Source organism: Podarcis tiliguerta (assembly GCF_965153285.1).
Source record: "Podarcis tiliguerta genome assembly, chromosome: 3".
Taxonomy (NCBI): Eukaryota; Metazoa; Chordata; class Lepidosauria; order Squamata; family Lacertidae; genus Podarcis; species Podarcis tiliguerta.
Window position 1 is genome coordinate 116870666 of NC_139536.1, and position 24308 is coordinate 116894973.

General features: G+C 41.2%; 1 protein-coding gene across 7 annotated transcripts in view; it reads right to left on the bottom strand.

The window, feature by feature from the left end:
- Positions 1 to 24308, bottom strand: part of WDPCP (WD repeat containing planar cell polarity effector) — a 171202-nt gene that overhangs the window by 128148 nt on the left and 18746 nt on the right. Inside the window, exon 1 of one of the 7 annotated variants that reach the window (XM_083435331.1) lies at positions 20318 to 20337. The exons of the other annotated variants lie outside the window; for them this stretch is intronic. Within the exon in view, the coding sequence (XP_083291457.1) occupies positions 20318 to 20322 (5 nt within the window). The 5' untranslated portion in view covers positions 20323 to 20337. Of the gene's footprint in view, positions 1 to 20317; positions 20338 to 24308 lie in introns of those variants that run through there. 7 annotated transcript variants of the gene reach the window in all.

Here is a 24308-nt window from a genome sequence, read left to right on the forward strand (position 1 = left end):
GAGAATATCATGGGGGGCTTGGTGAAAATCAAGATACACTATGTCTACTGCATTCCCCTAATCCACTGAACTTGTATCTCCATCAAAAAAAGAAATCAGATTGGTCTGGTATGACTTATTTTTGAGAAACCCATGCTGGGTCTTAGTAATCACAGTGTCCTTTTCTAAGTAACCACAGACCAACTGTTGAATTATCTGTTCAATATCAAAGTATTGCCATTATGCAGATACTAAATCCACCACCTCCCAGCCCCACACAGAGTAAAACACACATGCAGCACTCAAAGAAATAATAGGAACAACAATGTTGTGATGCTATTCCCCCTTTCTTTCCACACACCCAGCCTGCAACTCACCCAGGTTCATAATTTCCTCATAGTAAGTGCTTCATAGCCAGAAACATTACCTAAATTCCAGCTACTAGAAATCCAGAACTATCACCCTGAAAACAGTTCCTTCCAGCTCTCAACCGAGAGGCTTCTTCTTGAAATGAAAGGTGGCATATAAATTATTTTTTAAAATAATAGTATTACTTCTGCACATACACACATGGCTAAATGATGTTTCAGAAGCTGCCTTTTTGCTCTACTGGTCCTCTCACTCGATAGGTACCTTCTGAAAGAGCTGAGGTGGCCAGCAACCTCTGGCAGCAGAGGAACGAGATGTTCTCATGTTATCCTCTCTGCTCTGGTGATCTTTGTGCCGCTCACACTGCTGCCACCAAAGTCCTTAAGGTGAGCTTGTGGCAGAGACTCCATCCCTAAAAACAGCACCTGGTACAGGTGAGAACCAGAGAGCGATATCCTGTCCCAAAGGGATGCAGATTACTGGATGTGAAAGAAAGATGTATTTGTGACAAAGGAACAGCCATGCTGATTGCAATCTTTCTATAAAAAAAATTATACACACATAAAGTATACATATATATATTAGCAAAAACTATACAAAACCATGATGTGTTGCTATAAATAGCTTTGCCATTGTGCATCACTATTTTGATGGTGGGGGGCAGCAGGATAAATAAATTTTCCCTGGATCTCAACAATGCAAAATTATTTTAAATAGAGTGATAATAAAGTGAATACTGTGGATCTACACGGAAGAGTCCAGTTCCATGAGAGCTAGCGGCTCAAGGTGAAACCAGCAATGTCATCAAGCAGGGAGCAAAGAGGAACAGGACCTTAGACAGCTCCAAGAAACCCTGCGAAGGAAGGTACATGAGATGATAATGGAGCCAACTGAAGCCTGCGCAGGCTGATCTGAAGTGTGGGAGGCTCTGCTTCTCTAAAGAAACTGGGTGGCTAGTTAAAGGTATCTCATGTTATGTTGTAGCCTTTGAATTCTGTGAGGCACAACAGAGGACTCATCCTCTGTCAGAGGATGGTGGCAGTGTTTATTTGTTGTTTTTATATTTATATCCTGCTGTAGCGGAGCAACCACTTAATACCACCAATTCATAATGTGGTGGATCCACTCCCACTATCTGCCCCCTATTAAATATAGAGCACCCACCTCACTGTGCACCAATTACACGAATTTCTACCATTTACCACAGGCTATTGTTGGGGGGCTTGTGTGAGGGGAAACTTAGTGATTAGAGCAGGCATGGGCAAACTTGGCCCTCCAGATGTTTTTGGCCTACAACTCCCATGATCCCTAGCTAGCAGGACCAGTGGTCAGGGATGATGGGAACTGTCATCTCAAAACATCTGGAGGGCCAAGTTTGAGGGAGCCTGGATTAGAGTCTCAGGCAGGAGTTGATTAAACAAACAAGAAAAGTTTTATTAAACTAAATAAGTTTATGAAACAAAATGGGTCAGGAAATGCATTCTTTCAGGTAGAAGTTAACTTGTTTACTTCAACTAACTCTAAGATGTCTCAGGCTTAAACATGCCACTATAGGCAAAGCTCTTCTTAAACTTCAGTTACTAAAAATCAGTTGTTACACTTCAGGTGGTAGATGTTCAGGTTTCTAGAACAGATAGGAAAATGCTCAACTCAGTTTCTATTACTTAGATATTACAGTTAAATACTTTCAACACCATACAGTTTCCTTCACAGCTTAATACTTTGGTTCATGGGCGAGGGGCACATCTCCTCAGTTGCCCACTCTTAACCATCCCACCCCTGAACTCTTCTAGATGGTATAACAGACACAGGGGGGTCACCTCACTCCTTGTTGCTGGGTTGGGAATCTTCTGTACCTAGAAAAACTCTCCTCTCCTGGCTATACCGAGACCCAGGTAGCCTGAATTCCCACAGGATCTACCTCCCAGAACACTCCTGTCTGTTTACCTTTCCCAGACCCTCAACACAGTCTTAATGCCTAAGCTATGAGGCTCCTTTCTCTAGCTATGGATAGTCTAATCAGTGTGTATGTTTAACTTAACTCAGAAGCAGTTCTCACTCCCTATCTCCCAACCTGAAACCTGTCTAACATCTCAAATCAAATCCTATCCCTCTTTTCAAATCCAGCCCTACCTAACTCTCTCCCTCAGAAACTGCTCCTTTTATTCTTCCCCCCCAAAGTGCTGACTCCAGCACTCTGGTGGAGTTTCAGAGGAACTGCATCACCAGACTCTATTCTGGCTCTGCTGTCCATCACACCTGCCCTCCCTCCCAAAGGAGCACAGTGCAGCTGGAGGGTTGCGTCTTCCAGCCAGTTGTCCCGTGAATAAGGCACCGGTAGTTCTCCCCCAAGTATGTTGATTGAACCTCTTCATCAACAAGAGTTCTCCTTCATGCACTGCAAGATCCCTAGGTTGTGGGTTGTGATAGGAAGGATCTAACTCTCCCTTTCCCACATTCCAAAGATCACTTTCAATTGACACAATAGTTGGAGATCCATGCTGTTCCAGTAATGACATCCATATTTTTCCCAAGTGTAGTTTTGCCCAGAATATGCGTCCATAAGCAGAAGGGGAAAGACAATAGTTTGCTTATTTCTCCTCCCCCAGCACTCTCTTGTAGCCCCAAAAATCTGTCTGGCAGGGCTGGGGAACCCCCTGGAACAGGGGCAGGGTTGGGTGCTAGAGGAAATTTCAGTGAAAACCACATCCTCTTTGCTTCCAGCAGAACTCCCCCCTACAGTGGAACCCATTCTGCAATAGAAGAAAACCTTCCATTGCTGGAAGGATCCAAAACATTGCATTTTAAATGTTGGAAAATGCAATATATCCAGAAGAGATGTTCTAAATATTACATTGAAACACTTTCATCCTGGTAATAAAATTAATTGTGGTGCAGCAATAAAACTGACATTTGCAAAAACCAAGCAGGCTCCAGTATGGTTTCAAACTGGATGGAGGATCACATGTTGAGATTCCTGCACTGTAGTGGGTTGGACTAGATGACCCTTGGTGTCCCTTTCAACTCTATGATTCTAACTGTATGTTCATTCTGCTAGAAGTCCATAGTCTAGAAAATCTCCAAGTAAGGTAAAGGACTCCTTGATAGTTAAGTCCAGTCAAAGGCGACTAAGGGGTAGGGGGCTCATCTCACTTCAGGCCGAGGGAGTTGGTGTTTGCCCACAGACAGTTTTCCAGGCCTTGTGGCCAGCATGACTAAACCGCTTCTGGCACAATGGGACACCATGATGAGTGCCAGAGCTCGCTGAAATGCCACTTACCTTCCCGCCATAGCTGTACCTATTTATCTACTTGCGCTGGTATGCTTTTGAACTGCTAGGCTAGCAGAAGCTGGGATTCCAAGTCCCATTAATTGTGTTAGCTCTGAAAACCTAATACCAGTCTTCTGAAAAAGAAAAAGAATTCCCCTCCCCACCCAAATTACTCATTGCTGCTAGTGAACTTTATCAATCATTTTCAAACCACCCAAACAAGCTACAAGCTAGTAAAGTTCCATTACTCTGACGTTACAATGTGTGAACATATATACTGTACAAGATGTCACAAGCAATCTGTGACAGACAGTATGAGAATCAGCCCAAATTCTGTCTATCAAACCCAAGAACTGTTCAGGTGATTTGACAAAAGAACCGGCAATGCAATGGGATTTTGCTTCCCGTTTTCCAGGCTTCAGCGTAATCCTGCAAACACTTGCTTCAGACGTTACACATCTTTCTCAAAAACCTTGCTTAAGCAAGCTAGCACCAAGACACTTAACGTGGGATCAAGGACAAGTGGAGCAGCCCCTCTACTGAGCAGCCATGCCAAGATCACAGCTGGCTGCAGTGACAGAGTCTTCACTTTTATACAGATGGCTGCACTATTCATGCACACCCTAGAGTCCAGAATCTCTAGCCAGTGGGCCTCATTAAGCCTGTTAGGCCTTCCCCTGGGTTCCATCAGGCCATTTTGACCAAGCTCACCTCCTGCTACACCTGACTTCAGGTACAACATCGAGTATTGGGCAGCTAAAGGGGGGGGGGCTTGGACGAAAGGGGCTTTGGGGACACCAATGATGCTGTGTGCAACTCTTCCCAAAAACCGCATGGGGAAAAATGAGTCACCTGATGTCACTGGTCCCCAGAAGTGTATGGAAATAAGATTCTGGCCTGCCAACTGGATCTCACCCTCCCCTTGGGGCATGGCTACTTGGTGGATCCACATTCCTGCATTGAATAACATGAAGCGGGTTATATCTCCCAGATTTGTCTACTATTGAACAAGGTATTGTTTCGTGTCTCTATCACTGATAAAAGCTATGACTTTCAAAACAGCTTAACTGAAGTAAGTGGTAATAAGATTAAACAGAGCAACAGAATAACTTAAGGCAATGCTATTTATTAAAGAGGATACATATAGTTTATATATCAATTTTACCTGTGACAACATTGATGAAGGCTGGCACTCAGTGTTCAACTGATGCTGGAAGTTAGCTTACAAACCTTAGAAATGTTTATCAAAAAGGATATGCAAAGTGATCAAAGTACAAATTGTTAGATTCTGAAGAGGATTAAAAGTTTTACATTCATATTTTACTAGAGAATTATTTATTATTTATTTAACTTACTAGTCATTTAGTCTAAGCAACTTACAAAAGATTAAAGCCAAATGCATAGTATAAAAATAAACAGAAAACATTACAATAAAAAAATCACAAAAACCGTAAGGCCTGTGTCGCTTATTTGATAGCAGATGAGTGATCCAAACTAAAGATATCTCTTGACACTAGACACAGGATAACTATAGGAATCTGAACTGCCAACTCTTTTAAGAACAGTATTTCAATAAGTTATAAATTGAAGTGTTGAGAATCATACAGTTTTAAGACGTTATTTACTACAGAAAAGATAAAACTATTTTAAATATGAATGAGAATTAATTAAAGAGAAACCATTTCTAAAAATTCACAAAAATTGTAAGAATAATCCACTTAAATTAAACACTACGTTTCTATTTCTGCCTTTCTGTTCTTTTCTGATCTTCAAACAGAATTGCATTAGGAAAAACACTTTATTTTCAGATATGCCCACCTCCATTGAAGGAAAGAAAAGAACCATCAGCGTTTACATTCTAATAATTCAAGATTGCTCCACTACTTGTTTAGGTTTATTGTGTGTCCTTGTACAGATAGGGAGGACAAAATGACTTTGAAGAAACATATGCACTTGTTCAAACATTTCAGTAATCACATTTAAAATAATTAAGTACCAAAAATAAAGCATTTGCATAAGTGTAAATGTTATAATTTTAATACATTAATTTTAATATGCACCTTTTCTTAGCAGCTCAAGACAGACTCCTTCCATCTGAACATGAAAACATGAATATGAAAACATTCCTAGTCTACACAAATATTTGGCTCTGATCATTGCTCACTAAGCACATATATGATTGCAAGGATTTGTGTGTTTACAGCCCACATGTGAAGGCTCATTTCGAAGTGATAGAGTTCACATGTGCTGGCCTGACCATGTAGAAAGTCTCCAGGAGTTTGGAATACTTCTGAGGCAAGAGACTTATAACATGATGTAACTTCTAATATGTGAAATGGGTTAAATGGCCTAGCTTTTTCTATACAGAGAGATGTAGAAGCCAGTCATCAATATACAGTGGTGCCTCGCAAGATGAAAAGAATCCGTTCCGCGAGTCTTTTCGTCTTGCGGTTTTTTCGTCTTGCAAAGCAAGCCCATTAGCGGATTAGCGCTATTAGCGCTATTGGCAGTTTAAGGGCTATTAAAGGCTATTAAAGGCTTAAGGGATTAGCGGTTTAGCTGCTAAAAGGCTATTAGCAGCTTAGCGCTTCAGAAAAAGGGGTTGGGGAGCGGGGAAAAAAAACTCAAAAATTTTAGTCATTTTCGTCTTGCGAAGCAAGCCCATAGGGAAATTCGTCTTGCGAAGCGCCTCTGCAAACGGAAAACCCTTTCGTCTTGCGGGTTTTCCGTCTTGCGAGGCATTCGTCTTGCGGGGCACCACTGTATTATAATTTTATAATGCCACTCATCAATATATTAACCTTTGGGGAGGGGTGTTCCTACAATCAAGTGGTATATATTTTAATGACTGAATATAATAGGAAACCTATAATGGCTGCTTACACACAATCCCCATAAAGTTGTCAGGCTATAAAGAACATGGCATCTTAATTTATCACTCCTGGTCGAGGTAAATGAGTGATGTTTAAAGATCTCTTAAATTAAAGTTGTTAGAAATTAAAGTTCAATACCCTCTTATACCTAATAAGGGGAACATAAGTTTCCCTCATATAGGCTGGGTTTGGAAAGTAACATCTAGTTTTGTCATTTGTTCTTGGCGCTTGTTTCAGCACTTCCTCCTTTTGTACTTTTCTATTTTAACTAGAAAATGACAGAATATTCTGGGTTTCACTTTTTCTTTGTCTTGTTTTCCAAATTGGTATTATAGTTACAGCAGTTCATTATTCTATCACAAAAATCTTGATCAGACACCTGAGTTTTCAAATAAATAGAACACCTGTAATCTTACCACCCCAGGCATCTATTGCCACATTTATTATATTATACCTTTACCATTTATTTGTATGACTGAATTAATTAGTTCAATTTCTAACATCAGGTCTCTTGATGGACTGATAGTACTCAATCTTAGGAAGTTTGGCTTTCTGCCACCTTGTAAGACCAGTCCTCTAACAATGAATTTGTGTCTATAAAGAATACTCTTAGAATATTTATTATCCAATTAACACTTTTCCAATTAAGTAAGAGTCAGGAATAGCTTCCTAAGCTAACCTGTTCTTCCTGTTGTCTGCATATTCTAACATTTTAATTTGCAGCTCAGGAGGGAGTCATACACCTAACCATCAGTTGTCTGTGTAAAAACATTACAGTATTTAGTAGAACAATATATTGTAGAATTTACTAGCTTAATTAAGCATTATCAGCATTTGTGAACCACATTATACTGAGCTACCATTTGGGCCAGAGCCCCATTCTGCATGGGAATATTAAAATTTAAGTTGGGGTTCTACAGAAAATCTTTCATGGTTTAATACTAAAGTCAAAAGAAATAGAAAAGCAATCACAGTCTATGTTTCTTTCAGACAGTCTGGAGGCAGAAACACAAAAAATGCACTTAGCTTATGTCATTATCTAGCCCTTTAGCATCATTTTAAAAGCTTATAATTAAGAACCATCTTCAGTAGAAGGCAATTCTTTCCAAAAGAACATGTTTTAACTGTATTTTTTTTAACTCAAAGATACCAAACATATTTCTATCCTTTACGATGTAAAGTACTTGCCAGGCATTTAGACCTCTCATACCAAACAGAGTCAAACTTGAAGTACTACACTGAACTACAACAAAAAGAGGACGCCATGACAACTCTCGTTTTAAATACCCCTGCTATATGTAGGCTATAGAAGCTGTGATATATTGCTGAGGGGGGCAGAAGAGAGGACGAAAGCAAGACTTCAGGCACCAGTTATGTCTATGTCTCCTCCAGAAGTATAGCCAGAGACATTTTGGCAAACTTAAAAAATCCACCCAGACAGAAATCGTAACCCTGAAAAAGAGGACATGTGCTGGAAAAAGAAGACACATGGCTAGCCTAAAATATGCCAACTGCAGGAAGGAGGGCAACAGAACTCTCTCCAAAGCAGAAAGCACTACCGGTGGGTCAAATGTATTAACTTTCAAAATGCATTTATATCTCCTAACCCTATTATGTACAAAATACATATATCTGGTTAGCTACCTTGTTTGCAAATTTGCAGTATATCAAACTGTGCAGTAATGTTTAATTTCTACATATTCATATAATTTTGACCATCTATGTAAATGGTATTCACAGAAAAAAGGATTAAATGTATTTCCGGAGTGCTGCTACAAAGCACAATTCATCTATGTAGTAACAGGTACAAAAGACTTAAGACTGGAGTCCAAGAAGCAAGATAGGTCATTGATACAGAAGCACCCTCTAATGGATGCAAAGTGGCCTACATGCTAGAAAAACCTACAAAGCTTTATGATCCTGAAGAAAGCTGAAAAGTACGTAAGGAAGAGCTGGGCTGCCAGCATGCACCCACTTGAACATGCACAGAATTACTGCTGGAGTGTTCAGTACAAAAAGGGAGAAATAAAGCGAGTGTGTGGTGCACAAAACTAAGCAGCTATTTATAGCCTGTGCCCTTTTCACTTCATGAGAAGCAGAAATCTAATAGGTGAACTTTCCCACATCTCCAGGCTAAAAGGAGCTAGAAAAAGCTCAAACAACTGAATTTCTGCTTCTTATGCAATCATTACAAATACAGGTATCATGTATCTCACTAAGGCACACGAGTTATATAATAATATCCCAATATTCTTCCACCACACACAGTCAAGCCCAAACTTTAATGCTTTGGGGAAAGACCACAGCTCAGTGGTAGAAAACATACTTTCCATGTAAAAAGTCCCAGCAGGTTCAACCACAGCATCTCCAGAGAGGACTGAGAAAGACCTGCCAGAGAGCCACTCTGTGCAGTCTACAGGTTGTGACTTTATATTTCTTTTTTTCTTTTTTAATAGCTCCCCTTCCACAAAAATATTAAACTCAAAATGACTTACAAATATCATCCAAAACAGGTTTGAAGTCCATATTGTTATATTGGTTTCATAATTTCTGACCTGGAAATATATTGCAAATCAGGATGTGTGTGTGTGTGCTTGGCAAAAATCACACTGTGGTAAAAACCATGAAGCCAGCCAATGCCTCTTTTTAGAGCCATTCTTATTTCGGACATTGTGAAACTGGCCACAAAAGTAATCTCAATTCTATTATATGCAGATGATGCGGTTCTTCTATCCCAAACAAAAGTAAGACTGATCAGAGCATTTTCAGGTTATTGCCAGAGAGAACAGCTGGCCGTGAATTACAAGAAAACCAAAGTCATGCTTTTCTTAAGAAACTATAGGGCCCACAGATGGCACATGGACAACCAGCCAATTGAACAGGTCAAAGTTTTCAAATATCTTGGCCTTATTTTCCAGTCCATGGGGTCATGGGGAGCACACCAGAAATGTGTAAAAGAAAAAGCATCCCAAAGCACCAAAATTCTGACATGCTTCTTCTACACAAAAGGTGGTAAATATATACCATCAGTCCTGGAAGTGTTCCAAGCTAAACCCCTAGCACAGTTATTATATGGGGCTCAGATTTGGACAGGCACTCACCTTGGATCTACGGAAGCTGTCCAATCAAAGTTCTTAAGAGAAAAAATTCTGTACCACCCTGTGTCCCAAACGCATTATTGCGCCTAATCTTCCCTCGGTAGAATTATGGATCTGACGTAAGACACTTAACTTGTGGCTTCACCTAAACTCAAATCCCCCCAGTCTAATATCCCTAGTGATGCAAGACTGTCACAAGAGTGTCTGGTCTAAAATTGTCTATCAAAAACTTCACTCTTGTGGTTTATCACCACAACAGCTACTCACTTTGGGTTTTAGTAAAGCAAACAGTCTAATTTGTGAGTTGAGGACCTGCCACCCACTTGGAGATAAATAAGACACAAGGACACATGTATTTTAGGTTAATGGGCTAAATGAGGCCACAACTTTATTGATTACAGCATGTGAGTGGTATTGGCTTAGGCATTGGATCAGATGATCTATACATGACTCAACCCCGTCCAGCAGGAAGTCATTTTAAGGTTTAACGACCAGTGAGAAGAGCCTGTTGATGCAAATACAACTGAAAGCTTCCCCCTGACGTCACCGAGGGTCGTGCCATGGCCCTAGCCACCAGCAGGGCATCGGACAGGATCCATGACCACCGGATCCACTTTAACGGAATACCCAAAATGTGAGGGGTAGGTGATGGCCACGACCTGCCCTCCAACACAGCACACATATTCCAATGCCAATACCCAAAATGTTGTGACGGTTTGCTAGGAGGTAGGCAAAAAGCCAATTAGCCAAATGGATAAAAATTCCTACCAGGCTCCTTGGACAACCAAGGCAAGCAACCAAGTTCCATAGCAATGTCAACCATAACGATATGACCTAAAGGAAGGGTTGGGCGGGTGGCCCGATGAAAATCCGGAGCAAAGTGAGGGCGCAGCGCTGCCGCGGCTGCTTAGGTGTGACTAAACCCCGCCCTCGAGCCAGGCTGATTGGCTGGCAGCGGGGCGCAGCGCGGCAGCCGGAATGGCTCGTGCAGGGGGCCAGGAAGAGAACCACCACTGAGAAGGCCCATTCTTTTGTCACCACCCTCTGCACCTGCCTAGGAGGTGGCACACAGAGAAAAGCCTCAGATGAAGAACACAGGCTCTGAGCTGGTTCTTGTGAAGAGAGGTGGTCCTCCAGTTATTGGGCATCTGAGTTACACAAGGCTTTAGAGGTGAAAGCTTTGAAAACTTTACAGGCTCACTTTGAATTGGGCCTGGAGCTAATTGGCAGCCATTGCAGTTGGTCCAGGATTGGTGGTATGTGTTCAGATCATCTTGCCCCAGTGATCAATCTGGCAGCTGAATTCTGTATCAGCAGCTTGCAAACTGTTTTCAAGCGCCATGTATAAAAACATTGCAGTAATTTAACCTACAGCTTACTAGAGCATAAGCAACAGACGTCAGACTGTCCAGATAGGGCTGTAGCTGGTCCACCAGCTAAAGCTACTAGAAGGAACTTGGCACCAATGAATCCTCAAGCCACAATACTTGATCCAGAACTGCCCCAAACTATGCACTTGCTCTTTCAGAAGGAGTATAATAACCCTGTTAAAAACTGGACATATCCCACCCATCCAACCTAGGGAACCACTCTAGATTAATCTTTAATTTATTGACACTTTTCCAATCCATTATTAAGGCCAGACATTGGTCTAGTGTTAACAATCCAGTTCCAATTCCCAAACTGGATTGTAACTTAAACAACAGCCTTGCTACGTATGCCAAAGGTGATCATGCCCAAGATAAACAGCCTGAGGTCTTTTTTTGGCAAGGGAATGCAAGGATGTATCAGTAAACAACCACAGTCTCAGGTCTTTCGTTTGCAAGGCAGTATATGGACAAATACTGGTAACTAGACCAAAAAGGAAATTCCAAGTTACCCTTGAAAAAAGGAAAACAGAAATTCGAGAGAATGGGTTCAACTGCTGCTTAGAAAGAGCTGTATTTAAAGAGACATGTGATGGAGATTGCGAAAGTGACAAAATCCATCGCCAAAAATTCAGCTTTGTCTCAACATTGTTCTCTTCACATGCATGAGAACATCCATTACGTAAAGGCAGTTTCCACATGTTGAAGCAGCCAAGTCCAGATTGCTTGCATCACACTTCAAGCTTGATCTCCACACCTCACATGTGCAAGCCCCACCCGGTCTCTTTGTTCTTTGGCTCTGTAAGCAAATAACATTCAAACAAATGCACACAAATGTATCCTTTCTGGTATGTGGTCGCTAACCAGTTGCTAAGGACATTTTGGCTTAGTATCAAGATTACTAACAGCACAACTGCAAAGCTTAAGTTTGCAGTTCATCTGGGTAACAAGACACTGAACTTTAAAATGAAAGGACAGGACAGAATTAAGAGATTTGATATATTGTTAAAAGCATAATCAGGGCCGGGGTGTGTGTGAATGAAAGAATAAAATACAGATTCAAGAATCCTTACAAGGGGAGGGGAAATTATACGATAATAAAATATTTTGCTTTTTACCACATGACCAAAATCAGATAGATTACCTATTGTCAGGGACTGAGCAAATGAGGAAGATGGGTAGGGATGGCCACGCCAGGAGCCTTTCAGAGAGGAGGTGGGGGCGGACAGAACGGACCTCAAATTGTGGTTTCAGACAGGTCATACAGAAGGAGGAGGAGGAGAGGGGGGGAGTTGGGAAATAATGAGTGGTGAAGGACAGGAGCGAAGAAACATTGACCCAAGACAGGAGTCAGATGTGTTGGAATCTGCAACAGTCAAGTGACTTGCTGTCTTGGGGAGTTTGCCAGAACCCCCACCCTCACCAAGACGCAGGCGTTCAATGAGAAGCCCAGAGGGAATCTGCCCTTCACACTCGCAGTGGGCAGAAGGAGTCTGACTGACAGGAAGTAAAGGTGAGGAGAGCGCAAAATATGGTCTGAAGCTCAACATCAAAAAAACGAAGATCATGGCAACTGGTCCCATCACCTCCTGGCAAATAGAAGGGGAAGAAATGGAGGCAGTGAGAGATTTTACTTTCTTGGGCTCCATGATCACTGCAGATGGTGACAGCAGCCACGAAATTAAAAGACGCCTGCTTCTTGGGAGAAAGGCGATGGCAAACCTAGAGAGCATCTTAAAAAGCAGAGACATCACCTTGACAACAAAGGTCCGCATAGTTAAAGCCATGGTTTTCCCAGTAGTGATGTATGGAAGTGAGAGCTGGACCATAAAGAAGGCTGATCGCCGAAGAATTGATGCTTTTGAATTATGGTGCTGGAGGAGATTCTTGAGAGTCCCATGGACTGCAAGAAGATCAAACCTATCCATTCTGAAGGAAATCAGCCCTGAGTGCTCACTGGAAGGACAGATCGTGAAGCTGAGGCTCCAATACTTTGGCCACCTCATGAGAAGAGAAGACTCCCTGGAAAAGACCCTGATGTTGGGAAAGATGGAGGGCACAAGGAGAAGGGGACAACAGAGTTTGAGATGGTTGGATAGTTTTCTCGAAACTACTAACACGAGTTTGACCAAACTGCGGGAGACAGTGGGAGACAGAAGTGCCTGGCGTGCTCTGGTCCAGGGGGTCACAAAGAGTCGGACATGACTAAACGACTAAACAACAACAACAAAGGTGAGGGAGGTGGAGCTTTACTCTGGGCAATGTCAGACTGAGAGTAAGCTGGGTTTGCTTGCATTTCATTAATTGAAATAAAAGAACAGGAAAGCGCTCTCTTTCTCTGTGTCCTTGATTTCCTCAGTGGGAGCCAGGACCCTCTGGCAGTACCCTGACATCTATATATGTTAGCTATACAAGCAACTAGATCTTCCCCAGCATCAAACAAGCCAGCCATAACAAGGAAGAGCTTGAGAGGAACAGAGGGAAGTGCCTCATGAAAGCTCCCACAGAAGCAGTTATTTGCTGGCAGCTCAAGATGGCTTGGTTTTTTTTGTCTCTCCCAGGTATACTCTAACAGCCCAGAAGTGTAGGGAACAGGGAAATTACTCAGGCCCAGGTGACTGGGTGAGCAGGCGGCCCCCTTCAAATCTCTGTGACGAGTCTTCTTCTTCTGTGTAAAATTAAGCAACCCCTCCCCTGCACCTTGGTTGAGATGGCTTGGGCTCTACATTCCTGGCTTTGCTCTAACCTTTTATTAGTTATATTCCTTAAAATTCCTTTCAGATCCTAACACTGTCTCAGCTGCTAGGTAATCCTAATCATCTGTCTGCAAAGTCCAGTGGGAGGCAGAATTCTTCACCATGAAAGACAACAACAGCAACAAGCTGGTGGCCGCCTTGCACAAAGCTAATGCCAATGTGGAATGTGGAAGAAGCAGCTGGCTGCCTATCAAGAGAAGACAGAAGCCCTGCAGCAAGGGATGAGTGCATGGGGTGCGGCCTTTGGGAGGGGAAGCCTGACGGGGTCGCCAACCGATATGACCACCATCTTGACGCCGCATTTCTCTGAGGTCCCAATATCAGGGGGTGCCATTTCATTCTGCTCCAAGTGATGGTCCCGGTGGTTCAGGGCTTCCAGTCCAAGCAAAGGAATTCCAAGGCAAGAGTTCAGGATTCGGCTAGTACAATGTTGCTGCAGCACCAGACTGAACCCAGGTTGAGCCTTAAGTGGAGCTGCATCTCTCTCTGGGTTGCTTGCTCTGTTTCAGGGGTCTGGCCTGCTTTAACACGATAGCCGTCTTCAACATGCTTGCACATGGAAGAGGGAGCAAGCTTGTTTTCTGCTGTTCTAGAGGGTAGAAACCAAACCAACAGATTCAAATGACAAGAAGAAAGATTGTGACTAAACATTAGGAAGAACTTTCTGAGGGTAAGAGCTGCTTGACAGTGCAATGGACTCCCTCAGAAAGTAATAGATTCTCCTTCACTGAAGATTTTAAAGCAGATGTTAAGTGACCACCTATCCTGGATGCTTTAGTTGAGATTCTTGCATTGTAGGGAGTTAGAATAGATGATCCTTGGGGTCCCCCTTCCAACTCTACAATTCTATTATTCTAATGCTTCCCCATTCCAAAATGCTGTTCCAACGAATGATTTAGGCTGCTTGGTGGTTGAGTATGCCCCGGGCACACCCTCAAGTCTCAATGGCTTCACTAGGATTTCGAGATAACACTCAGTTGGCTTTGATGAATGAAACTCTAACAGCCCCAAGAAAAGTAGCAGCTGTGCTTTCTAGGAGAAGGAATTGTGTTCCATTGATCCAACAATGCATTTAACACCGGACTACATGATCCTTTCAGAAGCGCCTACTACCCAAAATCAGCTTCACTATAATAAAAAAGCAAGCCTAAAATACTGAACATTTTAAAATTTAAAACCGGCCCAAGGCTGGCTCTTGCAAAAAGTACAACTCCTCTAGCTTAGACTGAGGGTATCCAAAGTGTAATTTTTCAGCAGCTGTTTGGTGACACGACAGAATGATGTTCAGGAAGCATGCAGTTTCTTCTTCAAGGAAGCAGTATTAGGCTAAAGAGCTCCTACCATCAAAGTGAAAGCACAATTTACTCAGCACCAAAAGCCGAACCCTTATTTCCCCTGTGCACAATAGAGGCAAAGGGCAGTGCTTCTGAGCTGCTGCACCAATATGCTTTTCTACTGCTGACTGTGTAATTTCAAAGAATGCTTCTTCCTACTAAGGGAGCCATTCAGAAATGCTTCTTCAATTGCTCATGCAGGAGAGTCATGCTCCTTTAATGGATTGTTTTGTTCTTCACAAAACACCATGCTGAAGGTCTACCCAGTGTAGACTGAGAGAAGGGGGGAAACAGAAGGTTAACTTGGTCCACATCACAGTCCACAGCAAAATCCTAAATTTCTCCCTCAGTTGACTTAGGAAGGACAAAGGCGAATATTATTCATCACCTGGAGTTTTCTTCTCTGTCGTAGAAGATACAGGACTATACACACACACAGGGATCTAGCTTTTCTTGGTGTGGCTGCATCTCCTAAGAGAATGGAAGCAAGTTTAAATGGAACTGACTTGCTACTCCCTTAGCCGTCAGTACATATTTCACTGAGAACACCACCAACCCACACTTCAGTGCTTGTTGTGACAGTTGTGTGGAGGCAACTTTGTGTGATGAAAATTAATAGATGTATGACCCTGGTTTCTTCTCGGTTGCTGTTTCACTTGCAAGATATGCTGTTTAGTAACAACATCCTCCTGACTTGTCATCTTTTTCAAGATTGCAAAACACACCTCTAACATGTGATCTTCTGCTTGATTATGGTAATATGAGACATATTAATTAAAGTGTGTTTGTGTAATTAAATGGGAGAGGTGCGTTCTACTCAATGTACATGCAATGTATAAGCAGCCTTGTGTGACAGATTACTCTTTCAGTGTGAAAGTTTGATCCTTATAGGGCATCACTGGCAAAGTAATGAAATGAATTTCAATAGTGACAAATATCAGGTTCTAAAATTAGGCAAGAAGAACCAGCTGCAAAAATATAAGATGGGGGACACCTGGATTGCCAGTAGTATATGTGAAAAGTATCTACTGTAGGAGTCTGAGTAGACCACAAGCTTAATATGAGTCAACAGTGTGATGCAGCAGCTTAAAAAAAGCTAATGCTATTCTAGTATAGTGTCCAGATCAAGGGAAGTCTTAATGCCTCTCTATTCTGCTTTGGTTAGACCACACCTGGAATACTGTGTCCAATTCTGGGCACCACAATTTAAGAAGGATGTTGACAAGTTGGTATGTTTAGCCTGGTAAAGAGGAAACTGAGAGGAGACAGATAGCCATCTTCAAATATCACAGAGGCAAGGATCAGAACCAATGGATTCAAGTCGTAAGAAAGGAGATTCTGATTAAATATCAGGAAGAACTTTCTGGCGGTAAGAGCTGTTCTACAGTGGAATGAACTCAAGAGAGGTGATGGGCTCTGCTTCTTTGGTGGTTTTGAATGCAGAGGTTGAATGGTCATCTTGTCATATACAGTATAATCTAGTTGAGATTCCTGCATTGATGACACTTGGAGCACCTTCAACACTACAATTCTATGATTCTAGGAACCTGTGCCAAAATTAAATTTCACAGGTTGCTCCAGAAAAGTAAGAATCATTAATCACGCAAGTAAATGAACAACTTAAAATATAAAGTTTGAAATATGGTTCAGCCCACATGGGCATAGCTGCGGGGGGGGGGGCAGTTGCCCCCCTAGAGCCAGCCACAAAAAATATTGAAAAGCATTGAAAGCACTCAATTAACTGAAGTTCTGCCCCCCACCCCAGCAGAAGCCTGCTCCCCCCTAACAAAAATCCTGGCTACGCTTAAGAGGCTTGTTCAAGATTCAACATGTATTCTACAAGGCACACAAACTTTGAGAGAGGGACCCATCCACTGATTAGTGACTTTAATCTTTTACTGCAGCAAGACGCCCATTAACCCAAAAAGTTCAAGAAAATATTGTGCACTCTCAGGAAAATTGTTTCCTTCTTCTCTTTTTAATTTTAATATCAAAGTGTTAAAAACACCAATTATGGCTCATTATTAAAATTGTGAATATACAATGTAATTTTAAAAATATCTTTGGATCACATGAAGAATGCAAAATTTTGGTAGACAAGGGGAAGAGAAACCACATTGACTATTCAAAGAAGGAGGAAAAGCTGAATTTCATGTTTTCACCCAATCCATGGACAGCTTCAAATCTAGACAATATTGTATTACACATAATTGCGTTAATCCTAAGGCATTTTAAGGAGTATTTGAAGTAATACAAGGGAAGTCTGTTTTACTATATTCACAACGAATCTGAAATTACCTGCTCCCTGTTTTGCAGAATGTTGGTTGAATGACCTCTCCTCCCCCCCCCCCCCCCCGGGATCTAGAAGGTAAATAATTTTCATACAAATATCTTAATAACATCATGTGACTTTGGTGATACCAGTACTTTCCAAAGATGCACTTAATTATGCTTTGAAAAATGATTAGATGGGCATACTATGGAGTCTTGCAAATAAACAGAATTAAATAACTTCTAAATAAACATTCACAGTTCAAAAGGTAGGAAAGGTTCATTAAAAAAAAATAATACACAGCTTTACACAATAGTGCCATCTAGTGTTGAAACATAATATTTTATTCCATTTATTGGATGACCTATTGTCCTTTCATCCTTCCATGTGAGAAATGTACAGATTAAAAAAAAAATCATCAGGTTTGTTGTATATATGTGTCTTTGTCCACTTAACTTCTACACACTCCAAGAAAAACCTTTCACTTTTTCCAGGCCTAATTTAGGATTGTCAGTCACGGACAATACTCTTCTTCATTTCTACATGAAATAAAACTGAATGCAATTAAAGATTTGAAATAAAACACTAGCGCAGGTTGGGAATATTAGTACAAGGAATAGATCAGACCGCAAATATATTTTTTTTTAAAGTACTCCAAGGCAGCCCATTTGGTTTCTTCTTTTGATTCTTACGATAACTAAATGTGCATGCCACCAACAGTTTTGTTTCATTTATATCTCTGCCTTTCCCAACAAAAATCAAGGTGGCACACAAAAGGTTCACAGTTGATTTTCCAGAGACATACTTGTTTTGCTTCAGCCAAAGTTGTTGCATCATAAGTTTTCAGAATAGATTCAGATTTTGGACTCAGGCACCCTGGATTTATTTCCTTATACCAGGGACCAGGGACCCCCACTCTAGAGTGGGGTTAAAACTATTTAGCAGTATTTTGTATGCTCTGCTATGAACATGTTCCTCTGTCTCTTTCAAATGTGTGGCCCTAGTTAAGTATGCTGTATTCAGTGGGGGAAATTTATTTTGAAATAGAAGTCCATAACAAAGTTTTTACAGGGCAGAGATGATGGTGCAGCCTTATTTACCATCTGCACACCATTTATGTTGAACCTTTTGCTCAGAATTATAATGGCCTAACTATTGCATTTAATGTTGCTATTTTCAGACTATAAACTATTACAAAGTGCATGATGAAAGCTCCAGGATGGTGCCTTATAATATGTGGCTACTAGTGTTGTTTGTTCAGCAATAGATCACTTCTTTGGAGACTAGCAAAGTGGAACAAACCCGTATAATTTATCTCGAGGATATTAAGGGGACAGTTTCCTAATGAGACATGTTGATGTGGATCCTTCCAGAATAACTAAACTACTAAAAGCTTTGATATCATTACAGGAAAAATAAAATTTACTGTTTTAGGCGGTTGTTGTGCTACATATCTCCCAGTGAACCAACCACTTTATGGGATGTTGTTAACCTGATTGCATGCATTCATCTGCTTTTCTTTGCAAGAAATATTATATGCTGTGGAAACGGCAGTACAGCGCAATTGTGGAGACCTGGGAGAGCCCCCTCCTTTGCACTCTAGCTGGTTTGGGAGAGTGTTTGGGAGATGAAAAGCAGCAGGGATGGCTCCCCCCCCCCGCAGATGTTTACCCATCCTGTTTGCTGCCCACATGGAGCTGGCGGTGGGCACTTGCTGCCCCTCTTCTGCCCCCAAGATATTACAGAGAGAAGAAGGAGGGACAGGGGTTGCCCTATTCGGCCAGTCACTTGTTGCCTGCAGTCCCCTGGCAGCAGAGACTTTTGTTACCCATTTTGTCGCCTTTTCTGAACATGTGGCTAAAGTATGCTCTGTGCGTGTAAGAGAGAGAGACAGCACTTTGGTGGAGACAGATATGTGCATGCATGTATGTGAGTGAGCTGCTCAGAGAGAAAGAGGGGTGAGCGAGAGAAAGTGGAGTGGCCACCTGGTATATTTTTCCTGATACTAAGGAACGTTTCCTGTTATTAAGACAGCAACAACATCATATTGTCCTGGTGGGTGGGTGTGTCAATTTTATGCTGTCTCTACAATCAGGATCAGGTAGGACAGGGCTCACTTTCCACAGTTATCATGAGGTTTTCAGCGGTGAGGGGACCCTAAAATGTATGCACTAATCATGCCCCACAGAGCTCAAAATTCAAAACGTGCCTACTGGTACAAAAAAGTTAGTGAGCCTGTCTTAGACAAGTAGCCTACAAACAATATACAAATATGGTAACTGTTCCAAAGCACAATATCAATGCAGAACTTTTCTATATAATATGCACCTACACCATTCTTGTATTGTATTGATGCCAGGATATTTATAATCAACACTGCCTGGCAATTGGTCATCAGAACAATTTTCAATACACGTAAGACTTAATACAACTGCCACTGTGATTTTTGCATTTTATTTTCCCCTGACTTCATTACTTGCAATCTACTCCAACCACCAACCACCCTGCCAGCTTAGAATAAAAAAGTTATGTATGCATCAGGTGAACTGAACTCCAGACCATGAAATACAATGAAATAACATCTAAGGGGCCACAAGACATAAGCATTTAACTGAAGGTGCCAAGGATTTAACTTGGGACTTCCTGAAGTAACTACCAAAAATCTATACAGGTTAATACAGGTAGCATTATATCTCAAACTGCTGCATCATAATTTGTTATATAACACTCTTCACCTATGGTCACCTATGGTCGGGGGGGGGGGAAATACAAGCTTTAAAAAAATTAAACTGAATCAACAATTTAAAAGAGCATCATGGCACAATACAAAGGGGGAAACTCATCAAATCCATCCTGTTGAAAAACTTGGTGGAAGAGTTAAGTCTTTTTTCGTCATCAAAAAGAATGGAGTGGCAAGACAATCCTCCGTGGGAAAGAAGTTCTACATACGCAAAGCCATTACCGAAAAGGCCCTGCCTTGAACCTTCACATCTCTTACCTCATCTGACCGAAGTACGGACCATCATGAGGGTATCATGGAGTTTAAAGGGGCTGATGCATGGACGTAGCCAGGGTTTTTGTTAAGGGGGGAGCAAGCCTTTCGTTAGGAAGGGAGGAAACTTAGTTAGCTATGTATTTTTATCCCCCCCCCCCCTTGTCTATGCCCATGGGTGGATGTGAAAGTAACCTTCCCTTATGATCCACACAAAATTCTGTGGACATCTAGTTTAGATTGCAACTCTTCTTCAAATCACTTTCATTTCAGTCTCCGCATTATGCATACGAGCACATCAAGTCTGTGGAGACATGTCTATTTTGTCAATCTGTGAATCCAGACAGTACTGAATGACCGAATACAAGAGTTTTCAGTGCAAAAGCTTGGTCTCTCGCCCTCTGCTCTTAGGCCAAAACTACGGCCCTCTGGCCAAGGCCGGCCCCACCAGGAGTCCCAAAGACTCTCAGGAAAGATACAGAGGAGGGAAAGTTATTGGAATAAGGCTAACAAACATACTTTTGTCAAATAAGGAATGCCCCAGAGGAATATTAATGGAAAGAAAAAGTATGTTTTGTAAGCGAACAAAATTGCATTTGGCGGCTTGCCAGTAAAAGTCCCCCCCACCCTTTTTGGTCTACAAGTATATAAAAAAATCTGCACAACACCATCTTTGAACAACAGAGCCAGATGTTAAAGACAAATGCATAGGAATTAATTTTTAGTTATTAAAAATGTACTTAAGACATTTTTGCTTAACCATTTTTTACCTAGAAGGTAATTTTCACATTTCTTAGCCATAATGCAAAGTTTAGAGTTACACCAGTTTAGAGTCAAGAAGTATGCACACACTGCTGCTACTTGTTTGAGTAGCATCTAATTAAGTAATATGCTTATTAAATATTACTGCTCTACTACCTGTTATAATGTGTGTAAAAGTGTACTTAATGCAAAGCTTATTGCCACATATTTATATTAGAACATGTCATCCATAATGAAATGCAAATATAAATTAAAAATTTCATAAATTACCTATTTTTTTAATACTTAAGCCACTATATTAGAAGAAAAATATGCAGTAACAATTGTGGGTATCCCTCCCACCCCAAAAACTTTTTTGAAATCTTGGTATGATTTCCCTCCCCTCCCCCCCCCCCAACATATGCAATTTAGTAATCGGGTATAATTTTACATCAAATACAATAAATGAAGAATTTCCTACTAAAACATATGAAGACTCAGACACTTTTGTAACATACTAATGTTTCAAAAAAGTATATCTCATATCAAATGCTTTTCCTTTCTGTGTTACTAATCAATTGTTATATTATGATGTACTTCTGAAATAATGGCAAAATAAAACATTTAACGAAGTAGGTGGCTTATGAGTAGTATCCATCACTTCTTTTCTAAAACCTGGGTATCTCAGAACTGTGAAAATTAGGTTTCTATTAGCATCTAGATTCTTTGTGGACATCACTGGCAGTTCTATTTGCAGCTTTGAAGTTTCCTCTAGGTCTGTCATTTGGTGAGGCTGCTGATGGGCGCCTGGTGTGCTTTGTCCTCTGGGATGCTATTTGGCTTTAATTCATCTTTGATTATAACCAATTTATGCATTTTATCTGTTTTATATAAACATCAAAGGGAGCAGAGATACCTACTCTGCAATCCCCATTACAGACAAAGGAGGTGAGTAAGTGATCTTATGTACTTTTAGTGTGAATCTCTAGGCTCACCTTTACTGTCCTCAAAAGTAGATATAAGACTTGCTTACAGAATTAACATTGTATTATATGCATGGCAATGTTTCAGACTTTACAAATATTTTCAAAGCAGACATATTAAATTTGTACATAATTTTACTTGTAACCACTAATCACTACCCATCCAAACTGTTCTTCTACAAATTAGATTCCAGTAAGCTTAAAAACTGAAGATTTAATTGACTAGAAATGAGCAGGAAGTTTTTTTGTATGAATCTGGGGTGACTAAAAAAACTAATTTGGGGGTGTAAATGTCATGGCTTGCATTTTGGAAGTACAGAAAGTATTGGTTTAAAGTGTAGATATATTTTCTATTCTGTTTGATTGAAGAAGGTTCTGGAAACTTCTCTCTGTGTTACAATCTAGAACAAGGGTCAGCAACCTTTTTCAGCCATGGGCCTGTCCACCGTCCCTTAGACCATGTGGTGGGCCAACTTTATTTTTATGGGAGGGGAAAATGAACAAATTCCTATGCCCCACAAATAACCCAGAGATGCATTTTAAATAAAAGCATACATTCTACTCATGTAAAAACACGCTGATTCCTGGACCATCCAGGGGCCAGATTGAGAAGGCGATTGGGCCGCATCCGGTCCCTGGGCCTTCGGTTGCCTAACCCTGAGCTAGAAGCTAGCACTTTCTAGCTGGTGCAAGCTGAAACCTTTTTTTTGCTGACAAGTTTCCTCTATGCTGAGAGCAAGTGTTATTTTGGTTTAAGCTGGTTCAAACTGGTCCTGTTAGGACTTCTGGTGCTTGCCGCCATGGTGGACAGCAGCTCCCACGATAGTGGAAGACAGTTAACTGCAGCCAATTAAGGATAATTTGAGAGTAATTATCCTTGCAGCAAGCCCCCCCCCCCCCGTGTCGGGGGTGAATTTACACTCGCAGATCGTCCGATGCCTGCCTCCCATTCCCACAGAATGCAGGGAACAGGAAATGCTGAGTGCACAGCACTGCACGTATCGGAAACTCTCCAACACAGCCACCACGAGCAAAGGTTCTTCTGTTTTTTAAGATGGATCTGACTTTGGACTTAAAAAACAGGCATGTTCTGGATGAAGGAGACAAGATGCCACTTAGTGCCAAGGTCTCAATCTGGAGAGTGGGAGCTCAGGTTACAGACGCTTCAGGTTACGCAATTTCAGGTTGCGCACTGTGCCGAACCTGGAAGTACCGGAACAGGTTACTTCCAGGTTTCAGCGCTTGCACATGCGCAGAAGCGCTGAATCGCAACCCGCGTGTGCGTAGACACGGTGCTGCGGGATGCAAATGGTGCGGGTTGCGAACATGCCTCCCGCACGGATCATGTTCGCAACCCAAGGTTCCAATGTATACCGTATTTTTCCGTCCCCCTATTTTGGGGGACTCAGATTTAAGAAAATGGGGCGAGATGTATCCATGTATAAGATGCCCCCTAATTTTTGACATTCTTTTTTAGGGGGGAAACCTACTTATACACGGCAAAATACAGTAAACTCCTCTTGCAAATTAGTGGATATGGAATAGTTAAATACGAACGAAAGTCATCACATCAGTGGCTGCTAAAATAAAGGATCAAGACTGGAACTGTATTATTTGGATTAAATAAGAGGATTGGAGCAGGACGAAGGAACATTATCTCCTAAATCAGAACATGGCAAGTCACTCAAATATGTTTAATTTGGAATGGGATAATTTGCTCTTTTAATTGTATTATGATATGGTATTGTATTAATGTGGCTCATATTTGATTGTTATTAATGAAAAATTAATAAAAAATATTTATAAAAAACAACTGGTCCTGTTAGTTCGTTCTCCCAAGGTAATGCTGCCTAATAATAACAGGCCAGAAGGAGCCTGGCTTTCACTTTATCTTTCCTTCTTAGTTCTGTCTACTACATTCCTGTGTGGTGATCTGTACGTAGTATGTTTAAGTGCTAAGTTTTAGTCTTATTTTAAGTTTAAGGTTTTGCTGCAACTGGATTCTTAAGGACTGTGCCAATCCGGAAGAGTTGGATTCGTACCTGTTATGCTCATTTGCCTTCAGTAAATAATACTGGATGAAGCTAATTGCATCTGAATCTTTTTGGAACCCTGCATAGTGTTTAAGCTTTGTTTACTCTGCTACCTATGAGCTGTGACTTGCTCTGGATTGATGTGGAGCAAAATCACAACAGTGAAGGCTATTATTAAGGGAGCAATTATTTACTATACTATATAGAACAGTGGTATACTGTGAGTGAAAATTGGAGGAG